The sequence below is a fragment of the Hemibagrus wyckioides genome, linkage group LG01 (genome assembly GCF_019097595.1).
Source record: "Hemibagrus wyckioides isolate EC202008001 linkage group LG01, SWU_Hwy_1.0, whole genome shotgun sequence".
NCBI lineage: Eukaryota > Metazoa > Chordata > Actinopteri > Siluriformes > Bagridae > Hemibagrus > Hemibagrus wyckioides.
Window position 1 is genome coordinate 19,022,067 of NC_080710.1, and position 27,461 is coordinate 19,049,527.

The 27,461-nt window shown below is 39.9% G+C and overlaps 1 protein-coding gene across 2 annotated transcripts; it reads right to left on the minus strand.

Annotated features, from left to right (window-relative positions):
* Window positions 1–6,872: 6,872 nt before the first annotated feature.
* si:ch211-1i11.3 (mitogen-activated protein kinase kinase kinase 5) lies at window positions 6,873–26,104 on the minus strand. 2 transcript variants are annotated; one of them, XM_058394852.1, is made up of 28 exons: window positions 25,649–26,104; window positions 25,129–25,268; window positions 23,871–24,058; window positions 21,959–22,127; window positions 21,256–21,362; window positions 20,987–21,157; window positions 19,827–19,939; window positions 19,457–19,616; window positions 19,218–19,368; window positions 18,561–18,665; window positions 18,042–18,091; window positions 17,336–17,431; window positions 16,842–16,926; window positions 15,459–15,592; window positions 15,063–15,190; window positions 14,704–14,840; window positions 14,504–14,609; window positions 13,959–14,116; window positions 13,629–13,830; window positions 12,342–12,513; window positions 12,068–12,233; window positions 11,763–11,945; window positions 11,541–11,646; window positions 11,230–11,446; window positions 10,492–10,610; window positions 8,988–9,076; window positions 8,812–8,888; window positions 6,873–8,240 (listed from the first exon to the last, which is right to left on the minus strand). In XM_058394852.1, exons 1-28 carry the CDS (start codon window positions 25,974–25,976, stop codon window positions 8,144–8,146), a joined length of 3,954 nt encoding a protein of 1,317 aa, XP_058250835.1. In that variant the 5' UTR covers window positions 25,977–26,104; the 3' UTR covers window positions 6,873–8,143. The 2 variants fall into 2 exon arrangements, with proteins under 2 accessions (XP_058250835.1, XP_058250825.1); XM_058394842.1 differs by having other exon boundaries at window positions 12,342–12,516.
* Between the last annotated feature and the right edge of the window lie 1,357 nt (window positions 26,105–27,461).

The following is a 27,461-nucleotide window of genomic DNA, read 5'->3' on the forward strand; positions in this document are numbered from 1 at the left end:
AATTAAATACATTTTATTTAAAGCACTGACTACAATAAGCAAGTAAAAAACAAAGATATAATATACAAAATTGTGAGGTTTGTACAGTTTACAGCAAAAATATAAACAGATTTGAATGTAACTGTAGTCGTTTCCCTGTATCAGTTTTATTTAGACAGATTCAATTGATGAATTCTTTGTAATAGACAGTAAATGTTTTAGTGAACTCCAGCATTCCCTGAACATTAAAACATGTTAAAAGGAATCAAACCAGACTCTCTAATGAGCTGTAAAGGTTAATCATTACTGTGTATTGAAACTCTACCATAATAACAAAATCTCAGAGTTCCATAATCAGATAATAGGTGAAATGAAATATTGTGTTGCTTTTATGATGATGCAAAAATAATACATTCCAGCTGCATCGCATGTTCAAAAAAATGCAGTTCTTTCTGAATTGGTTATCAGGATTAGATTTTCACTGTCACTAAGGTTTAGCTTGAAATTCTGTTAGATTAAAGAAACCTCACACTGATAAGCTTGAGCAAATACTATATGCTTTTCCACTTAGTGCTTCACACAAAAACTGTCATTGAAGGGAAGATCCTCAGCAAGTGGAAAAACTGCAGCACAGAGCTCTAAAGCTACGGATCTAAAGACAGGAGGGAGTTATTATGTTTCCAACCATACATGGGTGCACAGGGAAAGACTCCCCCTTTGTAGGGGCTCATTTGTAAGCAGCATATCTCTCACCATTTCTCTCTTTCTCTCATTCATGTACAGATATGCACACAGTAAACACATGTACATACACACACATGCAGGAAGTATGTGTCCATTCACAAACACAACCCAAATTGATTGTGGCTAATCAGAGTGAACACTGCAGACCTGAAGCTGAATACAGAGCGAGAGAACCGGGCTCGAGGTAAACAGCACACACAATGGAGCATGATGTAATCACATGAGCAGTAGAGCAGCCAGCAGAGATTCAGTGAACGACACACTGTACATAAAAGAGTATCTTGAAAACCTGAAAACACCCCTACTTTCTACTTTCACTGACCATTTTTCAAACAGTACTCAATGTGTCAACATTACACAAAACTAAGCTAGAACGTTTCATTGTAATGTAAATAAAATGAAAAAAGTAACAGAGACTTTGGCATGTCTTTAAAATGTGGAATTTTATCTCACATTCTTTAAAAAAGCTGTGATGGGATTCTTTCAAAGTAAAGATAACACCCAAAGATCAATGCAAAGCCATTGCAAAGTTAAGTACTTTAACAAAAACTGATTAGGGGTCATATGTGATATAAGGATAGCAATTTTAACAGTGAAATGCAGTAAAATAAAGTAGAGATTAAACAGTGATGTGCTAAAGCTCAGGTTTAGCATGGGTTTCGCTGAAGAATCCTACTTATTGTTTCACTGAGTCTAGGGGTCACTTTACTGAGTAACCAGGGTCATCTGTGGCCACTTAATCAAATCACAATGGCCAGGAAAAGTTTTTATTAGAAATGAACTTAGTAGTAAATTTGCAGTAGAGTTAAACAAAACCAAAATTCCTTTGGTCTAATCACATATACAAGAGAGAAGAGAATACTTTTGTGACTGACGTATTTGTTAAGAAGCAGTGTGACAACACAGTTAAACTCTGAGTCAGGCCAAAGTGTAATAATAAATATATATATAATTTTAGCTGTTGAATTGGCTCACACATGCTGAATAGCTACAATCTCTTCTGGATTTAAGTCCCCACATCTACATAGAGGCTTCACAATATTATATAGTAAATCATGCAAAAAGGGCAATAAACAGGTTTACTTATCATTTTGTTTTTGTCCTTCAGGAAATGTCACAATTCTACACATTAAAACTAAACCATTTTGTGCTTCAGTTACAATTCAGTTTCGTACTACTTTGAGGCACACACGCACACACACTTCTGATGTACCATACAAGTTGTATTTGAGGCCCAGCATAGTCCTGAGCACCTCCTTTTACTCCACTGTCGTGCGTACAGGCTCCTTCCCCCCTCCAGCTTACTATCCTCTATCCTCCCCTTCTATTCTCTTTCATTACCATGATAAATGGAGGGCTGAGTGGACAGAGAGGGAAAAGGACTAAATGAACCAGCAACTAACCCCCCCAGCAACCGGTGAATGCTTGCAAACATTCCCCAATCCCTATAAAATGTTCTATTTCAGTTTAGCATGAGGTCCGAGAGGAATTATGACAGCTCGATGAGAGATCAGACATGCTATTTGCAGCAGTTCCTCTTCAGGAATAGTTAAACAGCTTGAACATGAAATGAAGCCTTTCTGTAAAGGAACTTGACCACTTGTATGTGACACAGTCAGGCTGTAGGCTGAAGCTGCACGTGAATAGAGAGCCATGAAGGCCGGCTGTTATTTGACGTTAAATAGATGGATGAGTGGCAGCAGGACACACACAGAAGCTCAGTGGGTTAAGATCACACTGCGTGAAAAAAGGTCAGAGATCAGTTCTGCTTGGCTGCCTTCGAGCGCTCACTTTCTCTTTACTACGAGACAGACTGCTAGTCATGTATATATGCACTTAAAAGCTAGCTTTCTGTTGCATACACAGCAAAAAAAAAACAAAAAAACAATGTTGTGCCTCACACTACAATTCAGTAACATCCAAAATGTAATTGTACATTAGGCTAAATGTTCTACGCAAAACACACAAGCGAATGTGACAAAGCAGGCCAATGTGTGGAATGCTGACAGCAGCACACCACTGCTTGGAACACAGTTCCATTACACACAAATGCTGGGGTCCCACGTGGATGCTGTGAAGTGAAGCATGCTGAAATGTTGAATCTCTCAGGCAGTGACAGGATCTTTAGTTTCATCTCATCATATTCAATTGCCGAATGGCATTCATGTCATCAGATACTGCTTTCCAGAGTTAACGACCATTAATGAGCCATCATATGTCTCATCACTGGTGAAACCCTCACCTAACACTCACCACCAGTTCTATTAGTCACAATAATGAGTACTGACCAAGAAAACTTTCTCTCTCTTTCTCACTCATTCACACACACAGCACAAAATGAGTTATTAGGGTTTTAACTATAAACTACTCATCTACTCGGAGGTATACGCAAGTAAAACAAAATAAAAAAGGATCTTAATTAGTATTAATACAGTAGTAATCTCCACTGAACACTACTTTATTCTGGATAAACATGGAATTACCTAAAGCATCTGATTAGTCTATGAAATTAGAAGAGTAAATTTGCATGCCACAATTAATGTGTTCACAGCAAAAGTTCTAGCACCTCTTACCCACTGTGAATGGTCTTTTTCTTTCCATGCTACATTAGAAAAGGCCTAATCCTCAGGCCCCCAAAGGGAAAATCCTCTTCCTGCAGAACCCTTTTGAGTGAAATGCACACTATTCCTAAACTAAAGAGTTAGATACACCCCCAGCCAAAGCTAGCAAAGAGATGGCTTATAGCATAAGCTGGGTCCAAAGCAAGCAGTCAAAAATGGCACGAGAGAAACAATACTTGCTCAAATTTCCTCACAATATCCAAGCAGATCCATCATGGTAAGCAGAACCAATTAACAACAATTTCCATGCCAAGGCAAAACAAAAATGGGATTTGTACTGTACCACCTAAACCCTTTCAACTCTGCAAACAGTTTTAAATGATTTTTATTGTGGCTAAACTGTGATCTACTCATTTATAAATAGAAAAGATCAATAAAAGATTGTAAACTTCGTAATCAACAAGTCTTTAAGTCTTCATGTTTTACCAATCCAGCCTGTTCAGATAACAGTATTGACTCTCAGAGTTTCAATGCTTTCAACTGAATGCATTTTAATTTCAATGTTCAGTGCTCTCTTATATCAAGCAGAACAAAGCTGCTATCATTATAATGCCTGTTAGACCTGCCATGCCAAACAGACTGCCGGTAAGCAGAGAGCACTGACTCAGCTGCCAAGCCCAGACACCAACACATTCCTACAGGTACAGCTTCATTATGTCTCATCTCTATTCCATCATATGACACTCATAACCCAGCCCATATCATTGCTTCCTGGCATGTGGTAAAAGACCTCCTCATAGACAGTCAGCTGAGTCATAACACTGCTGGTTAAAGTCTAGAGCCAGCACTGAACAGACACTGAGACATAGTCCAAATACATGAAAGCCTTACACTTAAGCCTCTGTAACTGTGTGTGTGTGTGTGTGGAATTAACTCACTATAAACACAATGACAGGGGAAAATTAAGCTGGAACTTAACCATTGTTGAGGCCATATACTGTAAACCAGCAGAAGTCGACTGTGTTGCTTTGCTCCCTCACCTGGTGGATTCATGTAAGTGCAAAATAGAAAATGGTTTTAAGAATCCAGTTTAAAAAACATCAAAAGACAAAAAAGAACAACTTAAGAACACTATCTAATGTCCACAATTCAGACTTCTTCCTGGTGTCTCTCCTCAATTCTTTAGTAAACCAACAGGCATGTGCTCTGTCCCAACATGTCTCCCTTCATGTCGTAACAATACAGTGAGATGAATTAGTAATGGAAATTTCAGCTAGTATACTCCTGTTTAATCCTTACAAATGGATCTGCAGTAACACAAAACACAGGAGATACACACACACTAACACACACATACAGAGGAGGGGTGGTGGTGGCAGCTGGGAACACAGAAAAAAGACACAGCTGTTGCTACGGTGAAGTCAACAACGTGAAAACATGAAGGATGGTCAGAATGTTCAGAGCTGCATCACATCTACCACACAGGCCTGACTGATGTCAAGCTAGGAAATTATCTGAAATATTTGGCCCATCATCATATCACATTATATTTTCACACTGTGTTCAAAAATAAAATGACTTCATAAGCAAATTCATGGTTTTCTTTACCCTGTCTAGTCTACTGCACTGTTATTCTTAGAAATATTATAGTTGTATCAAGACCACAGTGTATCAAGGTCATGCAAAATTCAGTGTAGAAGCTCAACTGCTATCTCAGCTGTTTGTAGAGTTCTGTATAGTTTTATGATCTTATTTTCTGAAAAGGTGGCTTTTAAATGATTACAGATGTATGTTTGTGAACAGTGTTGGAAAGAGTACAAAACACTGACTTTATTTACTTTATCTGAAGTACAGATACTGTAATGTACTATGTACTCTAACGTAGTAGAGTTGTCTTCTGAAATATTGCTCATCATCCAGTAAAAAATCCATCCATCCATCCATCCATCCATCCATCTATCCAATAAAGAACTCTCTATGTGATGAATGCTTCTTTTGAGCAATTATGTTTATTACCCAAGTCAATTATTCTGGGGTGAGCACTTGTTAACAATAATTGTTAACAGTATATAAAGAAATGTAATGTTAGCTGGATAGCTAAATAACACACACACACACACACGAGTATCCTGAGTATTACTTTAATACTGAAGTCACCTGTCCATCACTACCATGTCTGACTTCTCCAAACTGCAGCCACAAAGCTCTAAGCACACAATTGTTTGGAATGAAGCGGTACAATTTCTCTTTGCTAGAACCAAGAGGCCCAAATGTGTTCAACCATGGCAACCTGTGCAAAAAGCAAAGTCCATGAGGGCAAAGTTTGCCATGGTTGGTGTGGAAGATCTTGAGTGTCATGCACAGAGCCCTGACCTCAATTGAACATTGAACACCTCTGGGATGAACTACAACATTGACTACATGCCCCACCTCATTAATGCTTTCGCGGCTGAATAACCAATTCTCTATAGTCACGCTCCACAAAGCCTTCCTGAAAGAGTGCAGGTGCTTATAACAGCAAAGGAGGACAAAATCTGTAATGAGATGCGTGATGGTTAGGTGCTCACAAACATTTGGCCATTTAGAGTATATTTAATATAACAGGCTAACAAAGCTGAACATACAAGTAACATTATTGATTATTCAGAGCTTTCATTGCTTAGCTAGCTAATGGCTTACCTGTATGTTTCCAAAGGTTGGAAATCTCCCTAGGTTTTCAGGTCAAATTACAAATTATTATTTAATCACAAATTTGAGGTTTACTGGAGGTCCAGCAGCAAGATCCAGTGCTCTCACTGCTGTAGCCTGGGTTAAATTCCCAGGCAGGGAACTGACCGAGCCACTGAAGGGTTAAATCACAGTGCTGGTACCAGGTTCAGATAAAATGGAAGGGTTGTGTCAGGAATTTTGGTGTCAACACCTATGTCAGATCAAAATGTGCAGCTGGGATGATCCACTGTAGTGACCCTGAACAGGGAGAAGTCAAAGGACAACAATATGTTTGCTCATACTCCGTTTTTTAAATTAGCTTACAGTATTCTGGCATCTTTTACACAAAATTAAATGTAATGAAGCTTAATCTTCAAAAATAAATAAATAAAACGACTATTATTCAAGAAGCCTCACAAAAGTACCATTACAGTGAGCCATGCATTTGAATACTACAACATAAGTAAATCTAGTTTGTTACTTTTCATCCCAGACTATGACATACAGTATCTTAAATCAAAGCAAATCAAATATAGGTGCTGCAATGGGTTGTGCTGCAGCCTCCCGGCTCCAGGGTCTGAACATGTGCTCAAGTTATAGTCTGTCTGCATTTCAGTGCATGTACTCAGGAAACCTGGAGTACTTTCACGTACGCCTACGAAAACACGTCAGTAGGCAGACGGCCTAAGATAAATTGCCCTAGTGATGTGTGGGTGGGTGTGTGTGTCAGTGTTATGCCAACATGGGTGTATCTGCAGCTCACGCCCAGTGTGCCCGGGAGAGTCTCTGAAAACACTGCAGCCCTGACCATGATAAAAGGATGACTTAAATGAGAGTAAAATCCAAATACACATAAATAATGAGTCGGGATTTGTTGAAACAGTCACAGTTTGTTTTAATGTCCATTATTCTGTAGTGATGCTGTTACTTACAGTTGCAGTAAAAAGTGAGTTAGGTGTAAAGTGGAAGCTTTAAACAAGCACCAGATATAGATGTTCAAGTTCTGACTAACTGAAAAATTCATGAAATAACTGGAGTACAGTTCAATAATTAAAAATAGACATGGTTAAAAAGAAAAAGAAAAATCACAGTATAAGTACACAAAGTTTCCAGAGAAACAGACCTTTTTAAACAGTTCACAATTTATCAGCTGTTTAAGACAAACAAATTGCTTATGAAGATGACGAGGTGAAAACACTTCACATTCAAAATAAATAAAATACCAGGTCCTGTGTATTCCCACAAACACACAGGTAACAAACGAAAGGAAAAACAGCAGCTGCTATGCTGTGGGGACATTTTGCTGAGATACTTGGAAACTACTAGCTAAGGTCACTGGTCTGTTGAGTCTGATGAGATTTATCCTATGATGAAGAATTTCTATATCCTGATAGAAGTCAGTCCAAAATGATAATATCCAGAGGCTGAGGGCACACTGAATGGTTTACTGAATAAGAAAATGATTTGCTATATCCTTCAGTCACTAGATCTCAACCGAACTAAAGAGTTATGGGAGGTTTCGGTACTGGATGTATAAACTGGTGCTCTCCACCATAATCATCAAAATGCAATATCTTTTGGAAGAATCTTGTTTATTCATCCAGAGCATCTCCAGAGACTTACACCAAGACACATTAAAACTGTTCTGGCACCGTGTTTTGTCCCGGCACCTTACTAAGACCAATATGTTGTTTTTTTCCCCTTCATTTGTCACCCTTGTGTACATCTAAATTCTTTTTAACTATATATAATATAGTTCCACATACACATGCTCTTATAAAAAAGGGTTTCTCTGAGTAGTTAAGCTCCCTAAAGGAATCAGGGCACATAGTAGGTTTCTGCATAGAATGTTAAAAGGTTCTCCTAAAGGGACAAACTAAAAACCCTGGCCTAGAATAAACCCCTTTCCCCATTATACATATGTACAAACCCGCTATGCACACATGAAAATACACACAGAAAAGAGAACACAGCGAATGAATAGATCATAATTTCAAAAAAAGGCAGCAATTTCATCATTGCTCATCTTCCCCAGTGAAACAGAATAAATAAATCAGGAACCCGCATGAAAGGCACATGTTGCCAGAGAGAAAAATGTTCAAAGCTCACTGAGCTCATATGATTTTCAAGCCCCAGAGTGGTAAGTTTCTTTAGAGTACGGTTTCTTCACTGTCTTCCATGACCACGCTCAGGTGACTATTCCTCTGTGTAGAAATGGCTCGCCAAAGACGACACACCATCCCACCCCTGTGATCACACACCCAAAGGCGATATCAGAATAAATTCAGTGCATCTTACAGAGCTTTAAGACCTCATACACACAGGGATGGACAAATCTATCCAAGTAGTTTGAAAAAGATTCTACTACTAGGATAGTAGTCGAAATAATTCCTATTTGCTTTCACAAAGCAACCAGTGTGTATAACCTTAGTGTATGCATGTATGCATGGTGTGACGCCTGAGGTTTGCTAGGTAAATCAGTTGACTGGGTATGTGGAAACACTGTTGAAACCAAGCAAAACAATGTCACCTTGTGGTTAAACATACTGAGAGAAAGTAAAGATGCTAGATTTTTTTAAACATGCTATGGCATATTGCATAGTTGAAAGGATGGAACATGTTGCTGACTTACTTGAGAGAGCACATTAGAAATGTAGTTAGTTAGGGCTACATTCAAAATTTAGTTTGTTGCTGCCAGGACTGGGCAGCACAGTAGAGCTTTCACTTGCCCTGTGGACTCTCTAACGAATTTATAAATTCACGATTTGTCCATCCCTTGCACAGTTAATGAAATATAATAATTTGAACAGATGCTTACTTGATGCCACAGTACTTGAGGTCATCTTTGCACGCCATATGGAGCAGGATGTCTAGCGTAAAGCAATGATTCACGAGCTGGACAAGAAAATCTCAGTATTATTCACAAAGTAATGATGGGATGTGTAAGATTCTCTGCATGTCAATTATGGTAAAGTGTAAGACAGACACACTCACTGTGTTTATTGTGTATTCATCCACTGGGACAGCCTTCAGCCAGCGCACCATGGCCAGGGTCTGAGAGCTATGGCAGACAGCCTTATTATCTGCACAGGATAACGACATGTCAGAACATGTTACAGAGACAATCATCTCTTTCACAAATGATTTATGCTGACAGACATTTAGAGAGAGAGAGAGAAAACAGAGAGTAGTGTATGAGAGAGAGAGTGTGTGTGTGTGTGTGTGTGAGGGGCAAGAGAGACAGGGGAGAGAGTAAGAGAGTGAGCAAGAGAGTGAGAGAAAGACAGACAGCGCTTGTCTCAGAAACCACCCACTGAATAGCCGCTGAATTCCAGCTTCCAACTATGGACTTGTGCTGCATTTATGCATTTGCTTTAGATAAATCAACATGCACTCATCGTCAATTTTATTAGGAACACCTGTACATTCGTGCAGTTATCTAATCAGCCAATCATGTAATCTAATAATCATGCAAATGCAGGTCAGGAGATTCAGTTAAATTCACAACAAACATCAGAATGAAGAAAAACTGATCTCGATGGCTGTGGCATGATTATTAGTACCAGATGGGCTAGTCATATAAATGCCGCACAACTTGATTGTTTTGTGAGAAAATTCCAAGAGAGAAGCAGTTTCTGAAATACTCAAAGCAGCCCATCTGGTACTAGCAACCATGTCATGATTAAAGTCACAGATCAGAATTTTTCCTGATTTTGATGTTTAATGTGAATGAAATGATTATTTGAGCTTATGCTCCCACATGATTGGATAACTTCATGAATTAATGTGTTTACAGGTGTTCCTAATAAAGTGACCAGTAAGTGTGTACACAATTTTTTTTTTAAGCCTAGAACACTGACTAAACAGTTCACTGTTCTGGGAAGTTGAATACACATCCCTCCCCATGTAGCTGGCTAGACTGATGCTAAGAAAAGACATGAAGGTATCCATGATAACGTCCCCACTCTGTGGCTCAAACACCAAAATCCAAGGTCTGATAATCTTCATGTTAGTTGACTTGAATGCAGCAGTAAAACCCTATAGAAATGTGTTAATACCTACACACACTGTATACTTTGTACATGGGTATAGTCACAAAGCATTTCTTGTCACATCAACAAATGTGATCTCAAAACCAGATCACTTCAAAGTGTGCCCTTACATTCAATACTACATTTCTAAAGAATCAAAACACATCAGAGATAATCGTACATGATTACTGCAACAGCTTGACAGTTATTTCACTGGCGTAACAAGTCCAAAATCATTATCAGGGTGTGGCTGATGACTAACGTAATATCCCACATTATCCATAGCTATACGTCAGGTTTGCAGACGTGTGTCAGCAAGTGAGCACAATCCAGCTGTGCAATTCTTTGTCACACCTTTCAGAAGGTTCGAACAAGAGCTTTTTGTTACATGCAGACAGACAATTACTTACTCATTGAACCTGAAAGATAGAAAGTAAACAAGTTAATACGCAAGTAAATATATTTACCACTGTTATCTATTGCATTCTTCATCTTTAGGGTGTCGATTGCTCCTTGGACATTCTGCAGCGAGTTTGTTATGAGTTCTTGGTACTCCTTCTCCTTCTCATTTAGTTGATTCAGCAACCTGGGAATTAAAAGTAATTCACAGATGTAAAGTAAAATAACTGTTACACAATAATTACTCAGCACCCTGTCTGGCATTTAGGAACTTGTTCTTGGTCTCTAGCTAAATGCTAATCAGGACAAAGTTGCCAGTTTATATTTATAAATACCATGAGTATATTAGTATATTAGAAGGGAAGAGAAGCTAGACATATCTGTGCAGCCCTCATGAGCGAGTGGTGTACGTGATGTACATCCAGGTAGCCTAAAATTGTATTATCATTTTAAATTTACATTATGGTGGTCAACTACAGTAATCATCGTTATCATATTTATTTCATCATTGTAGTTCTAGTCAAGCAGCCTACTCTCTTGAATTGAACTTTTTCACTGTGTCTCAGAAAATCAATGCACATTTCCAATCTCAACTAAAGGCTTTATTTATGGCAAGCTATCTAAAGACAAAGAAACAAATAAAACAAATGGTAATGGCTCTTGTTTATATATGTTAATTTAGAATACGTTATTGGTTCAATTAGAATAATGTAATGTGTAGTTCAAACCCTGATAGTAATCTTTTTCTCTATTAAAAATGAAATGTGTGACCTCAGATTAAGCAAACAAATCAGCAAGTTGGATACCTCCTGGTCTCCTGGCATAGCAAGATGAATTCCTGGGTGAGGGGGCTACAGCTGGTGGCGAGGCCGTTGGGCAGCCTGGCTCTGATGCTCTCTGCCATGCTTTGCTGAGGTTCCTGAGATGAGCCGTTAGTCTCATTGTGCGATTCTGCACTTGGTTCCTCCGTTTCAGGACAACCCTCCTCCACCTCGAACGATGACTGGAGCTGTAGCTTGAGCTCTGAAAAACATGCAGAACAGGTGTGTGAAAGTTGCTGGACATTATGGATAATGTAGTGATGACTTATAGCCTTTGTTAGGACTGTGAAATTTACCTGGCAGAAGCACAGTAATGGCATCTTGCACAGCCTGTCTGAGCAGGTTATCCAGAGCAAACATCCAGTGAGGTTTCACTTGCTGTTGCCGTAGCACCTTCTTCACCTATATGAAACATGACTGTGTATTTAGCAATACAACTTTTACATTTTGTACAAGTGTAAATAAACAGCTGCTGAGATGCCCACAACACCAATCACTGCATATTGACGGTCACGTACAGCGTCCTGGAAGCTGAAGAGTGCCGCCTGCAGGCTGCAGAGAGGCACTGCATCATCATGCAGGCTAGAGCGCAACTTCAGGAGTCGGTTGGTCAGCTGCTTCCTGTCTGGGGAGCGGATGTTTTCTCGCAGGCAACCGATCAGCTGCTCGATGTGCTCAGAGCTGATGCGTGGCTCTTCAGTCTGCAGAACAAAAGGCAGCAGTTAGAGTTTTCAAAGAAACCCTTCACTTCCCATTCATTTCATTTTGCACAATGGGAGACACCATGCATGCTAACAACAGCTGCACATGTACATATGTATACCTGTGGAAGTGATTCGTTTATATTGTGCAGGACTTGGCTGATATAGTCAGTAAGGACTCGGTGCAGAGTGCTTCTCCGCTCACTGTCTTTCCTGAGCAGGAAGAGACCGAGCTGCTCTCCTGACACAGCAGGACTCATCATGTCCCCCTGTTGTCCCTCTGGCGTCCTGTCTCACACACACACACACACACAACCACTCAGAAATACACACTTGTGCAAAGTCCTACTAAACCTCATTAGGTGATTAAAAAGATGTGGTGGTGCTCTAACTCACAGCAGGAAGTTGTTGGTGCAGGGAGGGCTCTCTGAAATGTCATTTTCCCCATTTTCTCTGAGGCAATGGATCATTTTACTCAGATTTAGAGAACTAGACAGGTCTGTCCTGTCACTGTCCACATCTTCCACATGCACAGCTATGGGTACAGACATGCTCCTCTGGTATTCTCCTGCTGGCAAAAAAGAAAAGCAGAATTTTATTTATTTATTTTATTGCCAAGATTTGATCTTAATCTGTTGTTTACAGGGCTTTGATTTAGATTTTTATAATGGCTATAGGCTTTACTTCCCTTTATTAAAAATTTTACTCAAAACAAATGTGCATATGCATATTGCACCTAACTGAAGTATAACTTTTCTGTCAATATGCAAAACCCTTCTGAAAATGAGACTCAAATTTAAATAGGGCTTCCCTGCTAAACATTAAACTCAAATGAAAAATAAAAAAATAGTATTTATAAAGTTTTTATAGTATTTGACAAACTGCAGTACTTTAACATCAACAGTCACATAAATAACAATCCTAACACTGGCAATACTACAGCAGTATAAATCCAAAAGATGAGATACTGTAAGACACAGGATTATTTATGTTGTGGTAAGAAGGCCTAGTTTATATTTCCTGTGCCACGTGTTTATAAGCACACAAGGTCATCTTGTGCAGGTGGACACAGTGGTGTCTACCATCATAAGCTGTATTTAACACAAACATGTCCTTTAAGGTGCAGGACTAGTGTGAATATCGTACAATGAAAGAAATGGGGTCATCAACCTCAAGTGCAGTCTCTTGTTAGACCTTAGAGAATTAAATTATTATTATTATTATTATTTATCATCCTCATTTCATATGGAATCATGTATGTAGTGCTATATGAAGTAGTGTGATATGCATGTTGTGACGGTTATAGATAGGATATTTGCGTTAAATGCCTACAAGCAGATTATTGCTGAAGGTTATAAGAGGTGGCCTGCATAACATGAGGAATGCACTTTAAAACAAACAATGCTGAAGAGCAAAAACAAAAAAACAATGTGTGGCTGCTTGTTTTTCCACTTCCAGGGTTGGCACTCCCATATTCAGCTCAACAGCTACGCCTGACATGTAGTGCTATAGCTACACACAATGCACTAATGAGATTTTGGAGTCGAAGGCATCAGCCCTTCCATGTGCTTCTGTTCACTATGCTTACCACAAACCTCTTTCTCTGCAACAGACATGGGGAAAACATGCCTCAAAGACGAAGTATGAATCGGTGTTAATGGTTCTAAAGTTGTGCTGGCTTACCAGGTGAGCTGGGCTCTGTCTCGGCTAAGCTGGGAGAAGGCTTGCTCCTCTTCTTAGCACTGCTCTTAAGGAAAGTATCCTTCAGCAGATCAGATGCTATAGCTCTCTTGTCAGGATTGGGTTCAAAGCAGCGCATGATGAAGGATTTAGCCTCCTCAGACATGCACTGTGGTACAGTGGGGTGGATCTTAAACATGCCGACCTGTAATAGAAGTTTGCTTTCGTCATCTGGATCTATTCATCACATCATAACTGTCTAACATAATGCATTTTCCAGAAAAAAAAACCAAGAAAACAAAAACAAGAATTTGTCTTCAGTTGTGGTTGCACCTTGAACATTGCGGCCTGTGGGCTGCCCAGCTCATGGAAAGGGGTTTTCCCAGTGGCCATCTCTATAATGGTACAGCCTAGAGACCAGATATCAGCTGGTTTCCCATAACCCCGTGGGCCCTGGTCTATAATCTCTGGGGCCATGTACTGCAGAGTACCTACACACAAGTTATAAAATAAATAAGGTTTTTAAGAGGTTTGTAATATACACAACACACACACAGTATAAAAAATGAATTAAAACAATCCAATCTGCATATGACGAGTTACTGCTCATAAACAAGCTGTCAAGAGCATGGCATGGGGGAGGGGGGTTGCGTGTGTGTGTGTGAGTGTGTGTGTGTGCGTGCATGCTGGCTCAAATTTAAATTGTCTGCATTAAAAATGATATTAAAGAAGAATAACATTTTTTTTTTTCAAGATGATGCGACTGTTTTCATACAACAAATTACCACCAATTACCCCCTCCTCCAACACACACCTAGACACACACAAAAAAGTGTGAGAAATGTGTGTTAATGCAAAGTCTCTAAAAGACAGGTCACCTGTAAAAGTTTCTGTACACGGGTTGATTCCTGCTAGTCTTTTAGATGTTCCAAAATCAGAGATCTTGAGTACGCCACTGTATGTGTTGATAAGAACATTATCACCCTGGTGGAAAGAGGAAAGCAAAGAAAACATGCTGAAATGTTTGATGTGTTATGTTGATAAAACACGCTCACTTTCAGCATTAAATTAAACGTACCTTGATATCTCTGTGAACTATCTGATTATCATGGAGGTATTTCAGTCCTTCCAGAATCTGCTTGGTGTAGAAGACGATGGTGGGCTCGTTGTCTTTAAGAGGACCCCACTTCGACCTTAGGAGCGAGGACAAACTTCCTGTAGGAAATAATAAAAAGTGTCTCGATTTTTGTGTGCGCTCATGCATGCATGTTGTGTTAATCTAAGACAAACAGTCACTGTATTCCAAAGGACAACATGCCAAAGGCACTTCCTCCCACACATAAAAAACAAACACAGATTCCGGCTCGCCATAAAAGTTTTGCACACGCAATGTTGGGTGACGTTGTTATTAGAGTGAACAGGGTGGAGCAGCTTTACCGCCTGGCACCTCCTCCATGAAAATCTTGATGAAGCCACCCTCACTGACGGAGCCCAGGTACTGCACGATGTTGCGATGCTTCAGTCTCTTGTGCAAGGCGATCTCTTCATGGAGAGGTTGAGAGTAACTGGGAATCAAAGACAGACATAAAAGCATGTGGTAAGAAAAAAAAAACATTATTCTAAGGGCATTTGTCATTTGAAAGTATTAACACATGGAAAAACCCTTAAAAAACTAACACAGGCTTCAACCCCTAATGCAGAAAATGGGAACAAGAGAAAATATTTTTCCAGTTAAACAGAAGTGAGGAAACACTGCTGAAAAAAAACAAACATGCACTGTATCTGGCAAGTTTAGTTTAGTAGGTGACAAAAACAAAACCGAGATCTCCATACGTGCTGTCTTTCTCTGGAATCTCCTTGATAGCGATGCGTACTTGATTGCTCAAGTCTCGTCCAGCATACACCACTCCGTAGGTTCCCTTCCCCAGCACCACTTTCTCTCCATTCTCTCCTTTCTCGTACATGTACTGGGAGAAATACAGCATCAGAGGTTAAATGCAAGCTGCTATTTTTGTCTACAGTCACATGGCATTGAGCAGAGAATGGAAATTTGTCATGTGTGCTGTGACTTGTCAGATAAACTTAATCTTTGGGAGCCTGTTATTTAATATAACAGAATAAATAAATGTTAGCCAACAATTACAGCCAATTATGTTGAATTCATTCATCAAGGGATAATACATGCCAACGACAACTGTTCATTTTAATTTATTAATGGAAGATACATTATGCTTTTTAATTTTTTATTTATTGTTAAATATAACTTTATAGAACATCAAGTTCGTTTCTGTTATTGCTTATGTTACACCAGCTATAAATATTCGTCCCCTGGCCGGCCTCCCTTTTTCCCCTCGTTCTCTCTTTCTTGAAGTTAATAAGACTATACAAGTAGATCTCATTTGCTTATGCTAGCAACAAGTCTTCTCCTGTGTGCTACTAATTTGCATACCTAAAATAGCCTTAAAATATGCTTCAAACAGCCGGGAAACTATTGAGGAAAACCTGCTGTAGACATCTGACCCTGCTGCGAGATCGACCTTGTTTGGATTATAACTAAAATCTGATCAGTCCATCTGCTGGTTACACTGCTTACTCCACATAATTCATACAAACATTAAACCATTTGTTTGTGAAAAAGTAATCGATAATTAGTCAAACTCCAAACATAAAATCTTGTGGAAAAAAAAAAAAGAGACTTCTCTATCCTCCATCCTGCAGACTTTCCTGTGTCAGGAAACTTACTCACTGTTATACAGCATGCACAACCGAGACTCTTCATAGAAACCCAACATCTATTCCTGGAAAACGTCTCCACATCAATAATACCTTTTTTTTTTTAAACAAATCATTTTATTAGTATTATGTACATCACTGACCATTCAAGTCTCTGTATATGAGCTGTTACTATAACAATAATGTATTAGAACGTGCATATTAACATAACCTCCGTAACAGCTAGAACTACAGTCACAATTTTCCAAGTCAGGAAAGTAACCATCTGCCCAATCGGAACTCAACTACACTGTGGCACCATAAGACAAAAACTGGATAATAAAACAGAAATTCAGGGAATCAGATATGCGTTTGTATAAACACACATTCATATTTGTATAAAACGATATATATTTATATATTGCATAATCTACAATAAACTATATTATGAGCTATATTTTTCAGTTGAAGGGAGATAATGAATGTTATGAAGGAAATACTGACCTCCAGCAGTCCCCCACTGTGCAAGGTGGAGTCATCCCCTGCACCTTCTGTCGAACAGATCAGAGAGTTGACCAGCTCACAGAACCTGAGGAAAGAAATGTGCATTTAAATGCTAACATGATATATCATAAAAGCAAGCTTTTCTTTAGCTCGACACAAGCTTGTCTGTTATTCTTTACTAACTAAATTTAACTGTAACTAAATTTTAGATTGTTTAATAGCCTCCCACCCGTATTTCTACACACACACACACACAAAAGGGGGGGGGCAAACAGTTCCACTGAGCTGCATGAGACACTAAAATGAAATGGGCCAAAGAACACTTTCTAAAAAGAAACTCTCTCATCGCTCAGCCAGTAAAGAACAATGCTGGGTGGAATTTTCCTGTTTAATATATTTAGCTCAATCTAAGAAATAAATCCCACTGCATAAGAGTTTGGCTTAAACATATGGGAACATAACAGTCCCACCCTAGAGCTTTCTTTGGCTCTCACCCTTTGCAGTGCAGATCGCTTGGGAAGCACAGCTGGAAGTCATCAGAGTTGTAGAGCACATACAGGAAGCAGCTCCGCTCATCAAATTTAGAGACACTAAAAGCAAGACATGGCAAAACATACAGTATGTGAGACACACTCATACACAGAGCCTGTTTTCCACGAGTTGCTGATCAGATCTGAACCATTATAACAAGCTGACAAACCCAGCAAGTGATTTATGTTGCAAACATGTAGCTGGAAAACAAGCCACCTGTCACTCTGGATGCTGGAATCAATTTGTACGTACACAATGCTTTTAACCTGCAGCCAAAATGACAGTCATGACTCGGTGACAAAAAAGGAAACTGCAGATATAGCAAAGAAAAGAAATCAGGAAATGAGCAGTAACCATCTGGAAGAACTGACATAGAAAGAGAGAGAGAGAGAGAGAGAGAGAGAGACCAAAAATAAGGTATAGAGTACAAGGAGGGGAAGGGGGAAGGCAAAAACAGACAGTGAAAGGGATACACAGAAAATGAGACTAGAGAGATAGACACAGACAGACAAAAAAAATTGAGATATAATTAGATTTAGTAAAAAAGGGAGATGGGGGGAGAGAGAGAGAGGACAAACACATGAGACTCATCTGCACATGAAAAAGTGAGTCAAAAAAGAGAGGCAGTGAGACCGAGTGAGGCAGAGAGAAACACCCGGGTGTCTATACCTCACTCCACGAATTGCTGATGCAGGAAATGTCCACTCATGTAGGCCTTTCTAAATGAGGCAAGACATAGTTGAACATGACTATTCAAGAATGAATGAACACACACAAACACACAAGTGCTTACACATGGTATCTAGTGAGTTAAGCAAAGTGTAAAACACATTCTACAATCAAATAACAAACAGAGGTGAGATGATACAGCTGGCTTATGATTGTTCCTGCATAAGCAACACCTACCAGCATTCAATATTCATGCTCAACAACCTATACACAGTGCCACTCCAGCCTCTTGGGTGTAAGCTTCACACTAATGGGTCACATTACCAACAGTATAACTAAGCCCCAGCTGTGGTAAACAGGTATGCTTTACACACTGAGCTGTAAAAGCCTTCCTCCTTTGATATCTTCAATTATTTAAATCCCCTTTTAATAATTTAGTTTTATCAGCAGGACCATTCAGCTGGAACCCACAAAGGGAAGTGTAGCAGAGCAGACAGGAGCAAACAGCATGGCGTGTACCTGTAGTGGTGTGACGTATCTCAGCTGCACAGTGCGGCTCTTGTCCTCCTCACACACGCTCAATATGCAGGGCTGGAATATTTTAGATGGCTCTAGGATCAGGACCTGCAATGACAGCCATACAGAACTCATTGTTTTTTTGCCCCCCTTAGTCCTGGGGTGAAGAAGAGATCGTGGCAAACTTCTGACACACTTCCAGCCTTACAACTTCGCCTGCTTCATCTCAAGACATGTGACTTACTTACGCAGTTTGTCGTCACACATAGATACACTGAAAAATTGCATTTCCGAAATAACCAAATCTCACCACTAATATAGCAGATAAATCTCTCCAGATACTGGAGACTTGTACCTGCTTCTGCACATGCTGATGTAATTATAAAGACTGTCCTGTGTTCATTCCAGGAGTCCTATTCATAATTTCATCTAGAACATCCTTTGAACACAATGTGGTGCCTCCCAGACGAGGACAGGTTCCCTTTTGATTCTGGTTCCTCTCACCATTTCATTGACTGATGGAGTTTTTGCTTCTAGCATGTTCATTTTAAATAAAAATCTACATCTGGATTTCTGTGTAGCTGCTTTGTAACAATGCCTATCAGTAAAAAGCACTAGACAAAAAAATCTGTAATTTAATGGAAGGGACTGCACTCGTACCGGGCATCGTGCTGTGGAAAGAGTAGGTTTACATGCTTGCACATGAAGCTCCATCCAGAAGTCCACAATTTCCTGTTTGGGGTGCGTCACCTCGGGGGGTTTGGCAAACTGCTTGTATAGAATGTATGTCTCCATGACTGAGCCAAGATACCTGCAATAAAATCCAGAAAGACACAAAATGACAATCCCTGCACAAATGAGTGACAAAGTGTTAAGAGGACATGAGTTGTGGTACTCACCACATTGGTGCTTTGAGGCGGTAGAGTTTCTCTGAGGCTTCTATTACTTTCTTGTGTTCGTTGGCCAGAATTCCAGCCCCAAGGTAGAAACCTACATCCCAGTAATCATGCATCTTCTCCAAACTGCCCTTCCTACCGAGCAAACTGCTGAGAGTGACGCCTTTTCCCCAGAACAAAGAAAAAACACACCATAGTACACAAAGAGAGAGAAATCAGACACCACTTACTCATCAAAACTGTTATAATGCTCAAACCCAATGCAGTTTAGAATGAAAAACAACCTTAAACAAGCTCTCAAACAAGGATCGCAACAACATTAATTCAACCCATTCAACTTATTTAGAGAATTTGTGATATGTTAGAAACATACCAATCTTTCTCAGCTCAACAGAGGAGTCAAATTCATGACCGGCAGCCATGAGAAGCACCACAGTGTTAATGCCCGAGTGCAGTGAGGGCTCCATTTGAAACGCTTTACTATACCTAACCATGTGGATACAGAGAAACAGACAAGACTCAGAACAGAGCAGAGCAAGATTAAGCTTCTAACTCATTATGTGCACCATTATTATCACCAAATAATGGTCATCAATACACAGAGGCTCTCTCTAAACACTTCTACACCTTATCTTGTGCTGTATGAAATATGCAAATAATTTTTACAAAGACAAAGAAAATAAAAGCAGACAAAAATAACTTGCATGCATGTGAACAGTGGCAGAGCCATATTACTGTGTTCATAAGCACACTTGGTAATGCTGTTTTTTACTTTCTATTTATCTGAACTGAAAATTTAATACTGTTTGCCGTCTTGCTTATACAGACGGAGGACTGGCAGACCAGATATGGACCAGAATATTTTGGAGGACTGAATAGCATCATGGAAACAACAACAACAAAAAAAAAAAAACTGTAGTAGAGCTGATAAACATATGAAAAGCTGACTATTATTTAGCACCGCTGGCTTTCTAGCCACCAACTGGCATGGCTTGTGCAGCAGATGCTTCTTTGCAGCCGATCACAGGCATCTATGGAAATTATTTAGCTGGAGGCAGCTCATGTGATCAGACAGTAGCTAAAGGATTAAGGATCAGAAAGGGGAGGCTTTCCATAGAGTTCACATTTTGTTTAATTTGAGCTCTCTGGGATGATCAGCAAAAAAAAAAAAAAAGAAAAAAGGGGACCACATGGCTTGTTTAAAAAGGTTAATGACAAAAACTTTATTTAAACATGAGTGGCCAGGGAAGTCTGTGTTTATTCTCAGTGTCAAATTCACAATAGACATGTCAAATGTCACTAATCAAGTGTTCAAATAAAGCATGATTACAAGTCAAAACATGACCACTTTCATTTGTTTTTATTCAGTCTTAATCCACTTATTAACATACATGCATTAAAAGCACTGTTCAGTCATATTGCTGGTCCAGACCTTTATACACTAAAAAGACCAAATTTTATTTAAAACATCCCTGATGTAGTGAGCAGATGCACAAAGCAGATTGTGTGTAGGATCAGGATGCACATTCTCACCAGTAGCTGGCTTGATCACGGCATTGTACGTCCTTTAAGCCAGAACTGAGGAACATGTCTTTATAAATGCGGCCGCAGAGACAGTAGACGTCTGAAGCCACTGGCTCTCCTGACTGCAGAATGGGCAGAATGACTGATAGGGCTTTCTCACGGTCACCTGGACGATTCCTCCTAGACGGATTAGTCAAAAGTGCACGGTTGATGTAAAAGTAGCCCAGATTAGCCATGATTGTGACTTCTTTGTGTAACGAGTAAATATGAAGGCTTACCTATTCAAAGCAAATATGTACTGAAACTTGATATTTGACTGTGCCACCACTGCACACATGGGCAGATCATTCAGGGTTTCCACCAGATTAATTATGGACTCGTAATCCTGTGAAGGAGTACAGCATTCAATTACAATCTATCAGTTACCCATTTTACAAGCGTCTGTCTCTGCAGTGTTCGGCAGCTAAGGAGCATAATACAATTGAATTTCTTTGCTACATCTCTTCATGCATCAGTGCTCTGAAACTTGGCTTTCAATGTAATAGAATTAATCCACAATAGAAAGCATGCTGACCTAAAGCTACAATGGCTGAAATGACATTTCAATCAGTTTGATGACATCTTATGTTGTGAATGCATGGTTTGTTCACTGACAACACTTGTCTTGCAACTAAACACAGGACTCAGATAATCTTAAAGCAGGCTGCCATTCACACATACTGGCAAAAGTTTGGCAGCAAAAACTGGTTGATACTCAGAACTCGGATATTGGTTTCAGATATTAAACAGGAACCAGTTCATGCAAGATACAGAAATAAAACTAGGAGTAATGCAAAGCAAAAATCAAAACATCACATAATATAACAAGAATGCAGAATTGAAGTGATATTCAGAAGTGAATATAGCAAAAAAGAAAATTAGCACTGGATCTCCACACACACACACACACATTTCATGCTTGCTCATATTGTAAAGCCTGACCTGGATATCACGATATGACAGCAGGAGGTTCATCACTATATCAGGGCTGAGAAGCTCCACAGTGTCCAGGCGTTTCTGGATTCGGTTCAGCTCCTGGCTCAGGGATTCTCCACTGAAACGCTCACGGGCCATCCGGATCTCCCGTCGGATCGATTCATGCACATACTCGCTAGGAAGCAGTTTAAGTGAGCAGCTCGTTGAATTTCCGCAGAATGAAAAGATTGAGAACATGAAAATAGACTGGCAACGTCCTATACTGTAGAGAGTACTATATGGCCTACAGTGTGTGGACATGTGACCTTCACCCCCAAATGTGGGTCTTTCCCAAACTGTTGTGACAAAGTTGGAAGCATATAATTGCATATAATATGCTACAGCATTAAAAGTTCCCTTCGTTAGAACTAAAAGGCCTAAACCTGCACAAGCATGACAATGATGCACAGCGAGGTTTTGCTGAAGTTGGAGTATAAGAACTCAGATGGTCCTGACTTCAGCCCCACTGTTGGGAATCAGACTGTGCCTTGTGTTTCCTCGTCTGACATCAGAGCTCAATGTGGCCGAACGAATCCCCAGAGGAACATTCCACAATCGTGTGCAAAGCCTTCTCAAAAGAGTGGAGGCTGTTATAGAAGCAAAACGGAACCCATATCATATTAAGGGCTATGGTTTTGAAATGGGATGTTCATCAAGCACATGTGGGTGTGAAAGTCAGGTGTCTACATACTTTTGGCCATGTACTATGTATATCCTCATCTACAGGATCCACAGCACCAATTCTACAGAGAATTACTAAGTTGAAGCATTTCAATATAGTGTGATGAGTAAATAGAAAATCCTGCCTTGCTTTGAACAACTGTTGAAGGCTATAACAGTGCTGTGCAGAAGGCATGTGCAATTAAATGCTGCAATGCATAGATGCAATCAAATACAATAAGATTGAACATTTTCAGCATAAGTAAAAAGCACTAAACTAAGTCAATTTGTCGTGACAACCCTTTCTTTAAAATTGCATGAGAAGTCTCAAGTAGATTCTGTGCAGTTCTGTGCATATTTTTTTTGTACTGTTTAACTTATACAGGGTCAGAAGGAAACTAAGTCTCTCTTATCAGACTCTGGGCACAAGATGGGGGTCACCCTGGACAGGGTGCCAGTCCATAACAGGGCACCATTACACACGCAATCTAGACACATTTGTCAGGGTTTTTCTTCTTTTTCTTAGAATCAGCCTTCATCGCATGTCTCTGGACAGGAAGAGGAAAGCATAGTACCCAGATGAAACCTCAAAGCACAGAGTGAACATGCAAACTCCTACACACAGGGCAGAGGCTTGAATCAAACCTACAACCCAGGAGGTGCATGACAAGCACAAGCTAACCACTAAGCCATCTTGACCCAGATTTTATACGGTTTATAAGGAAATTAAAATAGTAACTGAGTCTAAGCATCTTGAAGACTCCATCACAGTTCTTCCTAAAAACTTTGACTGTCACACAGCCAGCCAGTGTAATGTGTTACCTTCTTTACTAACATACAAACATTTATTCTGCAACTTAATTTTGTCTGGAAATATAATGCTTGCATCTAATTTTTTTACTGCTCCAATAATGCAGAGGTCATAAGAAACATCCAGAGCGGACTTTTGCACAGTACTGTACAGGAGTTATAATCGTTGCATTGTCAATTCAATTCAGTGTAACATTACATTCATTGCAATCGTAGTGGAAAATGCGATGTTGTCAGCAGAGCGCATCTCTGGAAGATGTGTTTATTTAGACATAATACATGCAGGAAACATACAGAGGTTTATCCTGAAAAATAATTCTGTGACTTCTAATTCAGTAGGAATTATCTCAAGGATGAAAACATCTACAATACTTGTGACATCACAACATCATTTTTGATTACTACCAACCTTGCGTGGATGTGCACATTCTCAAACAGCCTGACCAGCTGCTCCACTAAAGGGGTCAGAAGCGGCTCGATGGTAAAGCTAGGCTGCAGGATCTCTGTGATTCCCCGCATTAGAGTCGCATCACAGGCAAACACCTTGCCTTGAGGTGACACCATATAAGCAATGAAGGTGTAGCTCCCACATTGCTCCTGTTTAAAGACAGATTCAATCAATCATAATAGGGTTCATCCATATACTTTTTAGCTGGTTTCTAAAGGTCATTGAAATGTTTGTCAACTCAAAGACACTTCAAACTAATCTAATGCAAATGCTAAAACACTTAATATATGTAGGTCAATATATTTTCAATCACTGGGATTACCACATTGGGTATCTAGACTTAGGAGCACTGTTAATAGATTTATTATCGGTCAGCTCCTGTGAGCCCTGTCAATCACTGAAAAGAGACCATCAGTGGACAAGCAATGGCCAGACATTCTCACCACAGCCGTCACCAACCAAATAGTTTCTAAACAAAAATCTCCAGATGAAGGGCAAAAGGACAATTCACACTGATGTGTACATGGAAACACATAAGCTGTTGTTTGCCATTCACCTGCAAGATGACCGACATTGCAAGAGGTGCAGAATTTTTTTCATGACACGATCATATCACTGCTGTGCTAAGAATAATCGCCATCCAAATAATATCTGGCCAGCAGTAGCCTTATGCAGAGACCTTACCATTAAAACATTAATTTTAGGAATAACTTGATTCTGGTTAGGATCTGGTGCAAGATTTGTATGAACAGGAATACATAGCGGAATGAACATCAGTCCATCATGGGGCAGCATACAGTATACACACCCATTCACATACTCATTCACACCAAAGGACAAATTAACAGACAATTTACTTATCTGCATGTATTTGGGAAGTGGAGAGGAAAACCTAGAGGAAATGGGCAACAGACACGGGGAGAGCAAAGAAAACTCTACACACTGGAACAAACCTACATGCTTGGAGCTGTGAGACAGCTGCACAATTGTATCAACACCTTACTACTGATTGATAGAAAACACAACAAGAGTGGTTAACACACTGTGCAAAGACATGTTGTGCAAGCATCACATATTGACTGCAGCCACAATGATTCACTGTATACCTAAGAAAGTGGATCTACAGGGTCTGGACAACAACAAAGAAAATTGCGTCCTTAACTGAATGTGATTTTGCAATCACTTTTCTTGCAGTGGCAAAATTTCCAACTAAGCCCACCTTCAGAAGCTGGAGGTCACTCTCTTGCTTGTTGCAGTACAGTATGATGTTATTGGTCATGCTGAAGCTCTCTCTAACACCCAGGTGATAGAAGAGAGAGGGCTGACTGAGGGAATCATTCATCTCAACTATGGCTATATCTACAGAAAGAAGAAAAACAGTAGAAAGCAACGATTATAGTGAACTTTCTGAACAAGGTCAGTATAGTAAAGGAAACCATTAAACACGTGCAAATCAAAACCAATACAAAACTGTAATGTAAACAAATACAAACCACGTAAGCACACTACGTCATGGAAATCATTTCGTAATGGTTTAATTGGTTTGTAGTGGAAACCATTAGACTTTTTGAGATGGTTTCTATTTTTTTTTCCAGCTAAGCAGGTTGTGTATGTGTTAGAGAGCTTTGTAATAATAATTGCTGGACAGTTTAAAAGGAAGGTAGTGTTATACTTTACACCGATCACTGATCCGAGCACAGTTTAATGGATGCTTCTGGCTTTAGCGTGTCTGCACTTGCCTGCGTTGTAGAAAATATCCAGTGTGTTGGCTGTGGCATGCGCGATGGACTCAAACGGCACGGTTTGGAGCTCGGCTTGGGAATCCGCACAGGCTTCCTTAACACACCTGAGAGAGAGATTTTCCTCAGTTTGCGGCACTGTGGCGTCCTCCACCACAACATAGACCACAGATAAAGCGCGGCTGCGGCTGCGCGGAGAAGTCACGCTCTTGCTAGCGCTCAGCTCCAGTGCCAGAGAGTCCTGCCATAAACTCCCAGCCGAAACTCGAATGGAGTTTCTCCTTTTCACCTCGTGCAGGCTCATGCGCCTGCGCTCGCTCGTGTACATCTTGTGCCGCGGTCTTGCTACGTTAAAACCTCAATCCCATGATTTCCGACGACTTCCCAACTGCATACCTGAACTGCGCGAAACGACACTGTCGTGTAATAATTACGCAGGTGCTGCGGAGTGGGCGTGGTTATCTTCTTCTCAAACGCAGTCGAACACGTCTAGTCCCCGCCCACTTTATCTATCGCGTTCCTCCAGATGTGGGAGCGCCATCTGTAGTCAACATTTCACTGGAAGTGCATGCTGTTGCCAAAAGTACTCGACAACTCACTGGGTTTTGGCAATGTCGCCGCATAACAAGAAGGCACACGGCGGTGGTTGACGAGTTGAAATTGAATTCCAACCTATTGCGAAATGTGATTTGGGGAGAAGATTACATTTACAGCTGTTAACGGTTCTTCAATGGCCTTTCTCATTTATATTCAAATGATGGTTTTATCCAATAGAGAGAGAGAATACAACTGTGGGTTTCAGGTTTTTGCGCAATGACCCAGTTAGGCAATGTTAAGATATGAACTCATCCTTCCAGTTTAGTAGCCCGGATCCTTAACCACCGAGCCAACACTTCCTCGAGCTAACCGCATGGAACTCCGTTCAGGCCTACAATAGAGTATTTTTTTTTTCTGTGGACAAGGGACAAGCTAAAAACACTTACTGGTTTAGGGACTTGGACATTCTGTCAATGCTACTGGAGGAACGGTGACCAGATCCTGTTAACATGACCCTACATAAACTCACATAAACCAGGAGTCAACAATAAAAACACACCCATGGTTATACTGCAGGTTTTATTTTAATGAAAGTCTTATCGTCGACTATTTTAGGGCATTTATGAACATAGACAGACTATGAAATTGTATAATATGAAATAAATAAATGTTGTTATATGCAGTATTTTTCTTACATTCTTAAATACTGGTCAGTGCTATCTTTATGTATCTGTCTTGTAGTTTATTATATTATAGTCTGTTTGCACAAGGTTGCACACATGCACTTAGGTCAGTAGATTAATTCGTATTTTTTATTTATTTTTTTATTATTATTATTTTTTTTTACTCTTTAGCCATAGTTTTGTGTTGTTTAATGTAGCTCTGTGTTTGATGTAGCACAATAGAGGAAAGTTGTTTCACTTTTCACTTTGTACTGCATCAGCTTCACACCATACAGACATACATAACATTATGAGCACTGAGAGGTGAAGTGAATAACACTGATTATTTCCTCATCATGGCACCTTTTAGTGGGTGGGATATATTAGGCAGCAAGTGAGCATTTTGTCCTCAAAGTTGATGTGTTAGAAACAGGAAAAATGGGCAAGTGTAAGGATTTCAGCGAGTTTGACAAGGGCCTAATTGTGATGGCTAGACGACTGGATCAAACTTCAGCTCTTGTGGGGTGTTCCCGGTCTGCAGTGGTCAGTATCTATCAAAAGTGGTTTAGGGAAGGAACAGTGGTGAACCGGCATCAGGGTCATGGGCGGCCCAT

What these genes read in the sequence shown, in the direction of transcription:
- si:ch211-1i11.3 (XM_058394842.1), bottom strand. Translation starts at nt 25,976, where the DNA reads ATGTACACGAGCGAGCGCAGGCGCATGAGCCTGCACGAGGTGAAAAGG. An exon ending in GATACGTCACACCACTACAG is followed by an intron (nt 18,092 to 18,560) that starts GTACACGCCATG and finishes TGCCTCATTTAG; the next exon opens with AAAGGCCTACATGAGTGGAC. An exon ending in ATGAATACACAATAAACACA is followed by an intron (nt 8,889 to 8,987) that starts GTGAGTGTGTCT and finishes TTTCTTGTCCAG; the next exon opens with CTCGTGAATCATTGCTTTAC.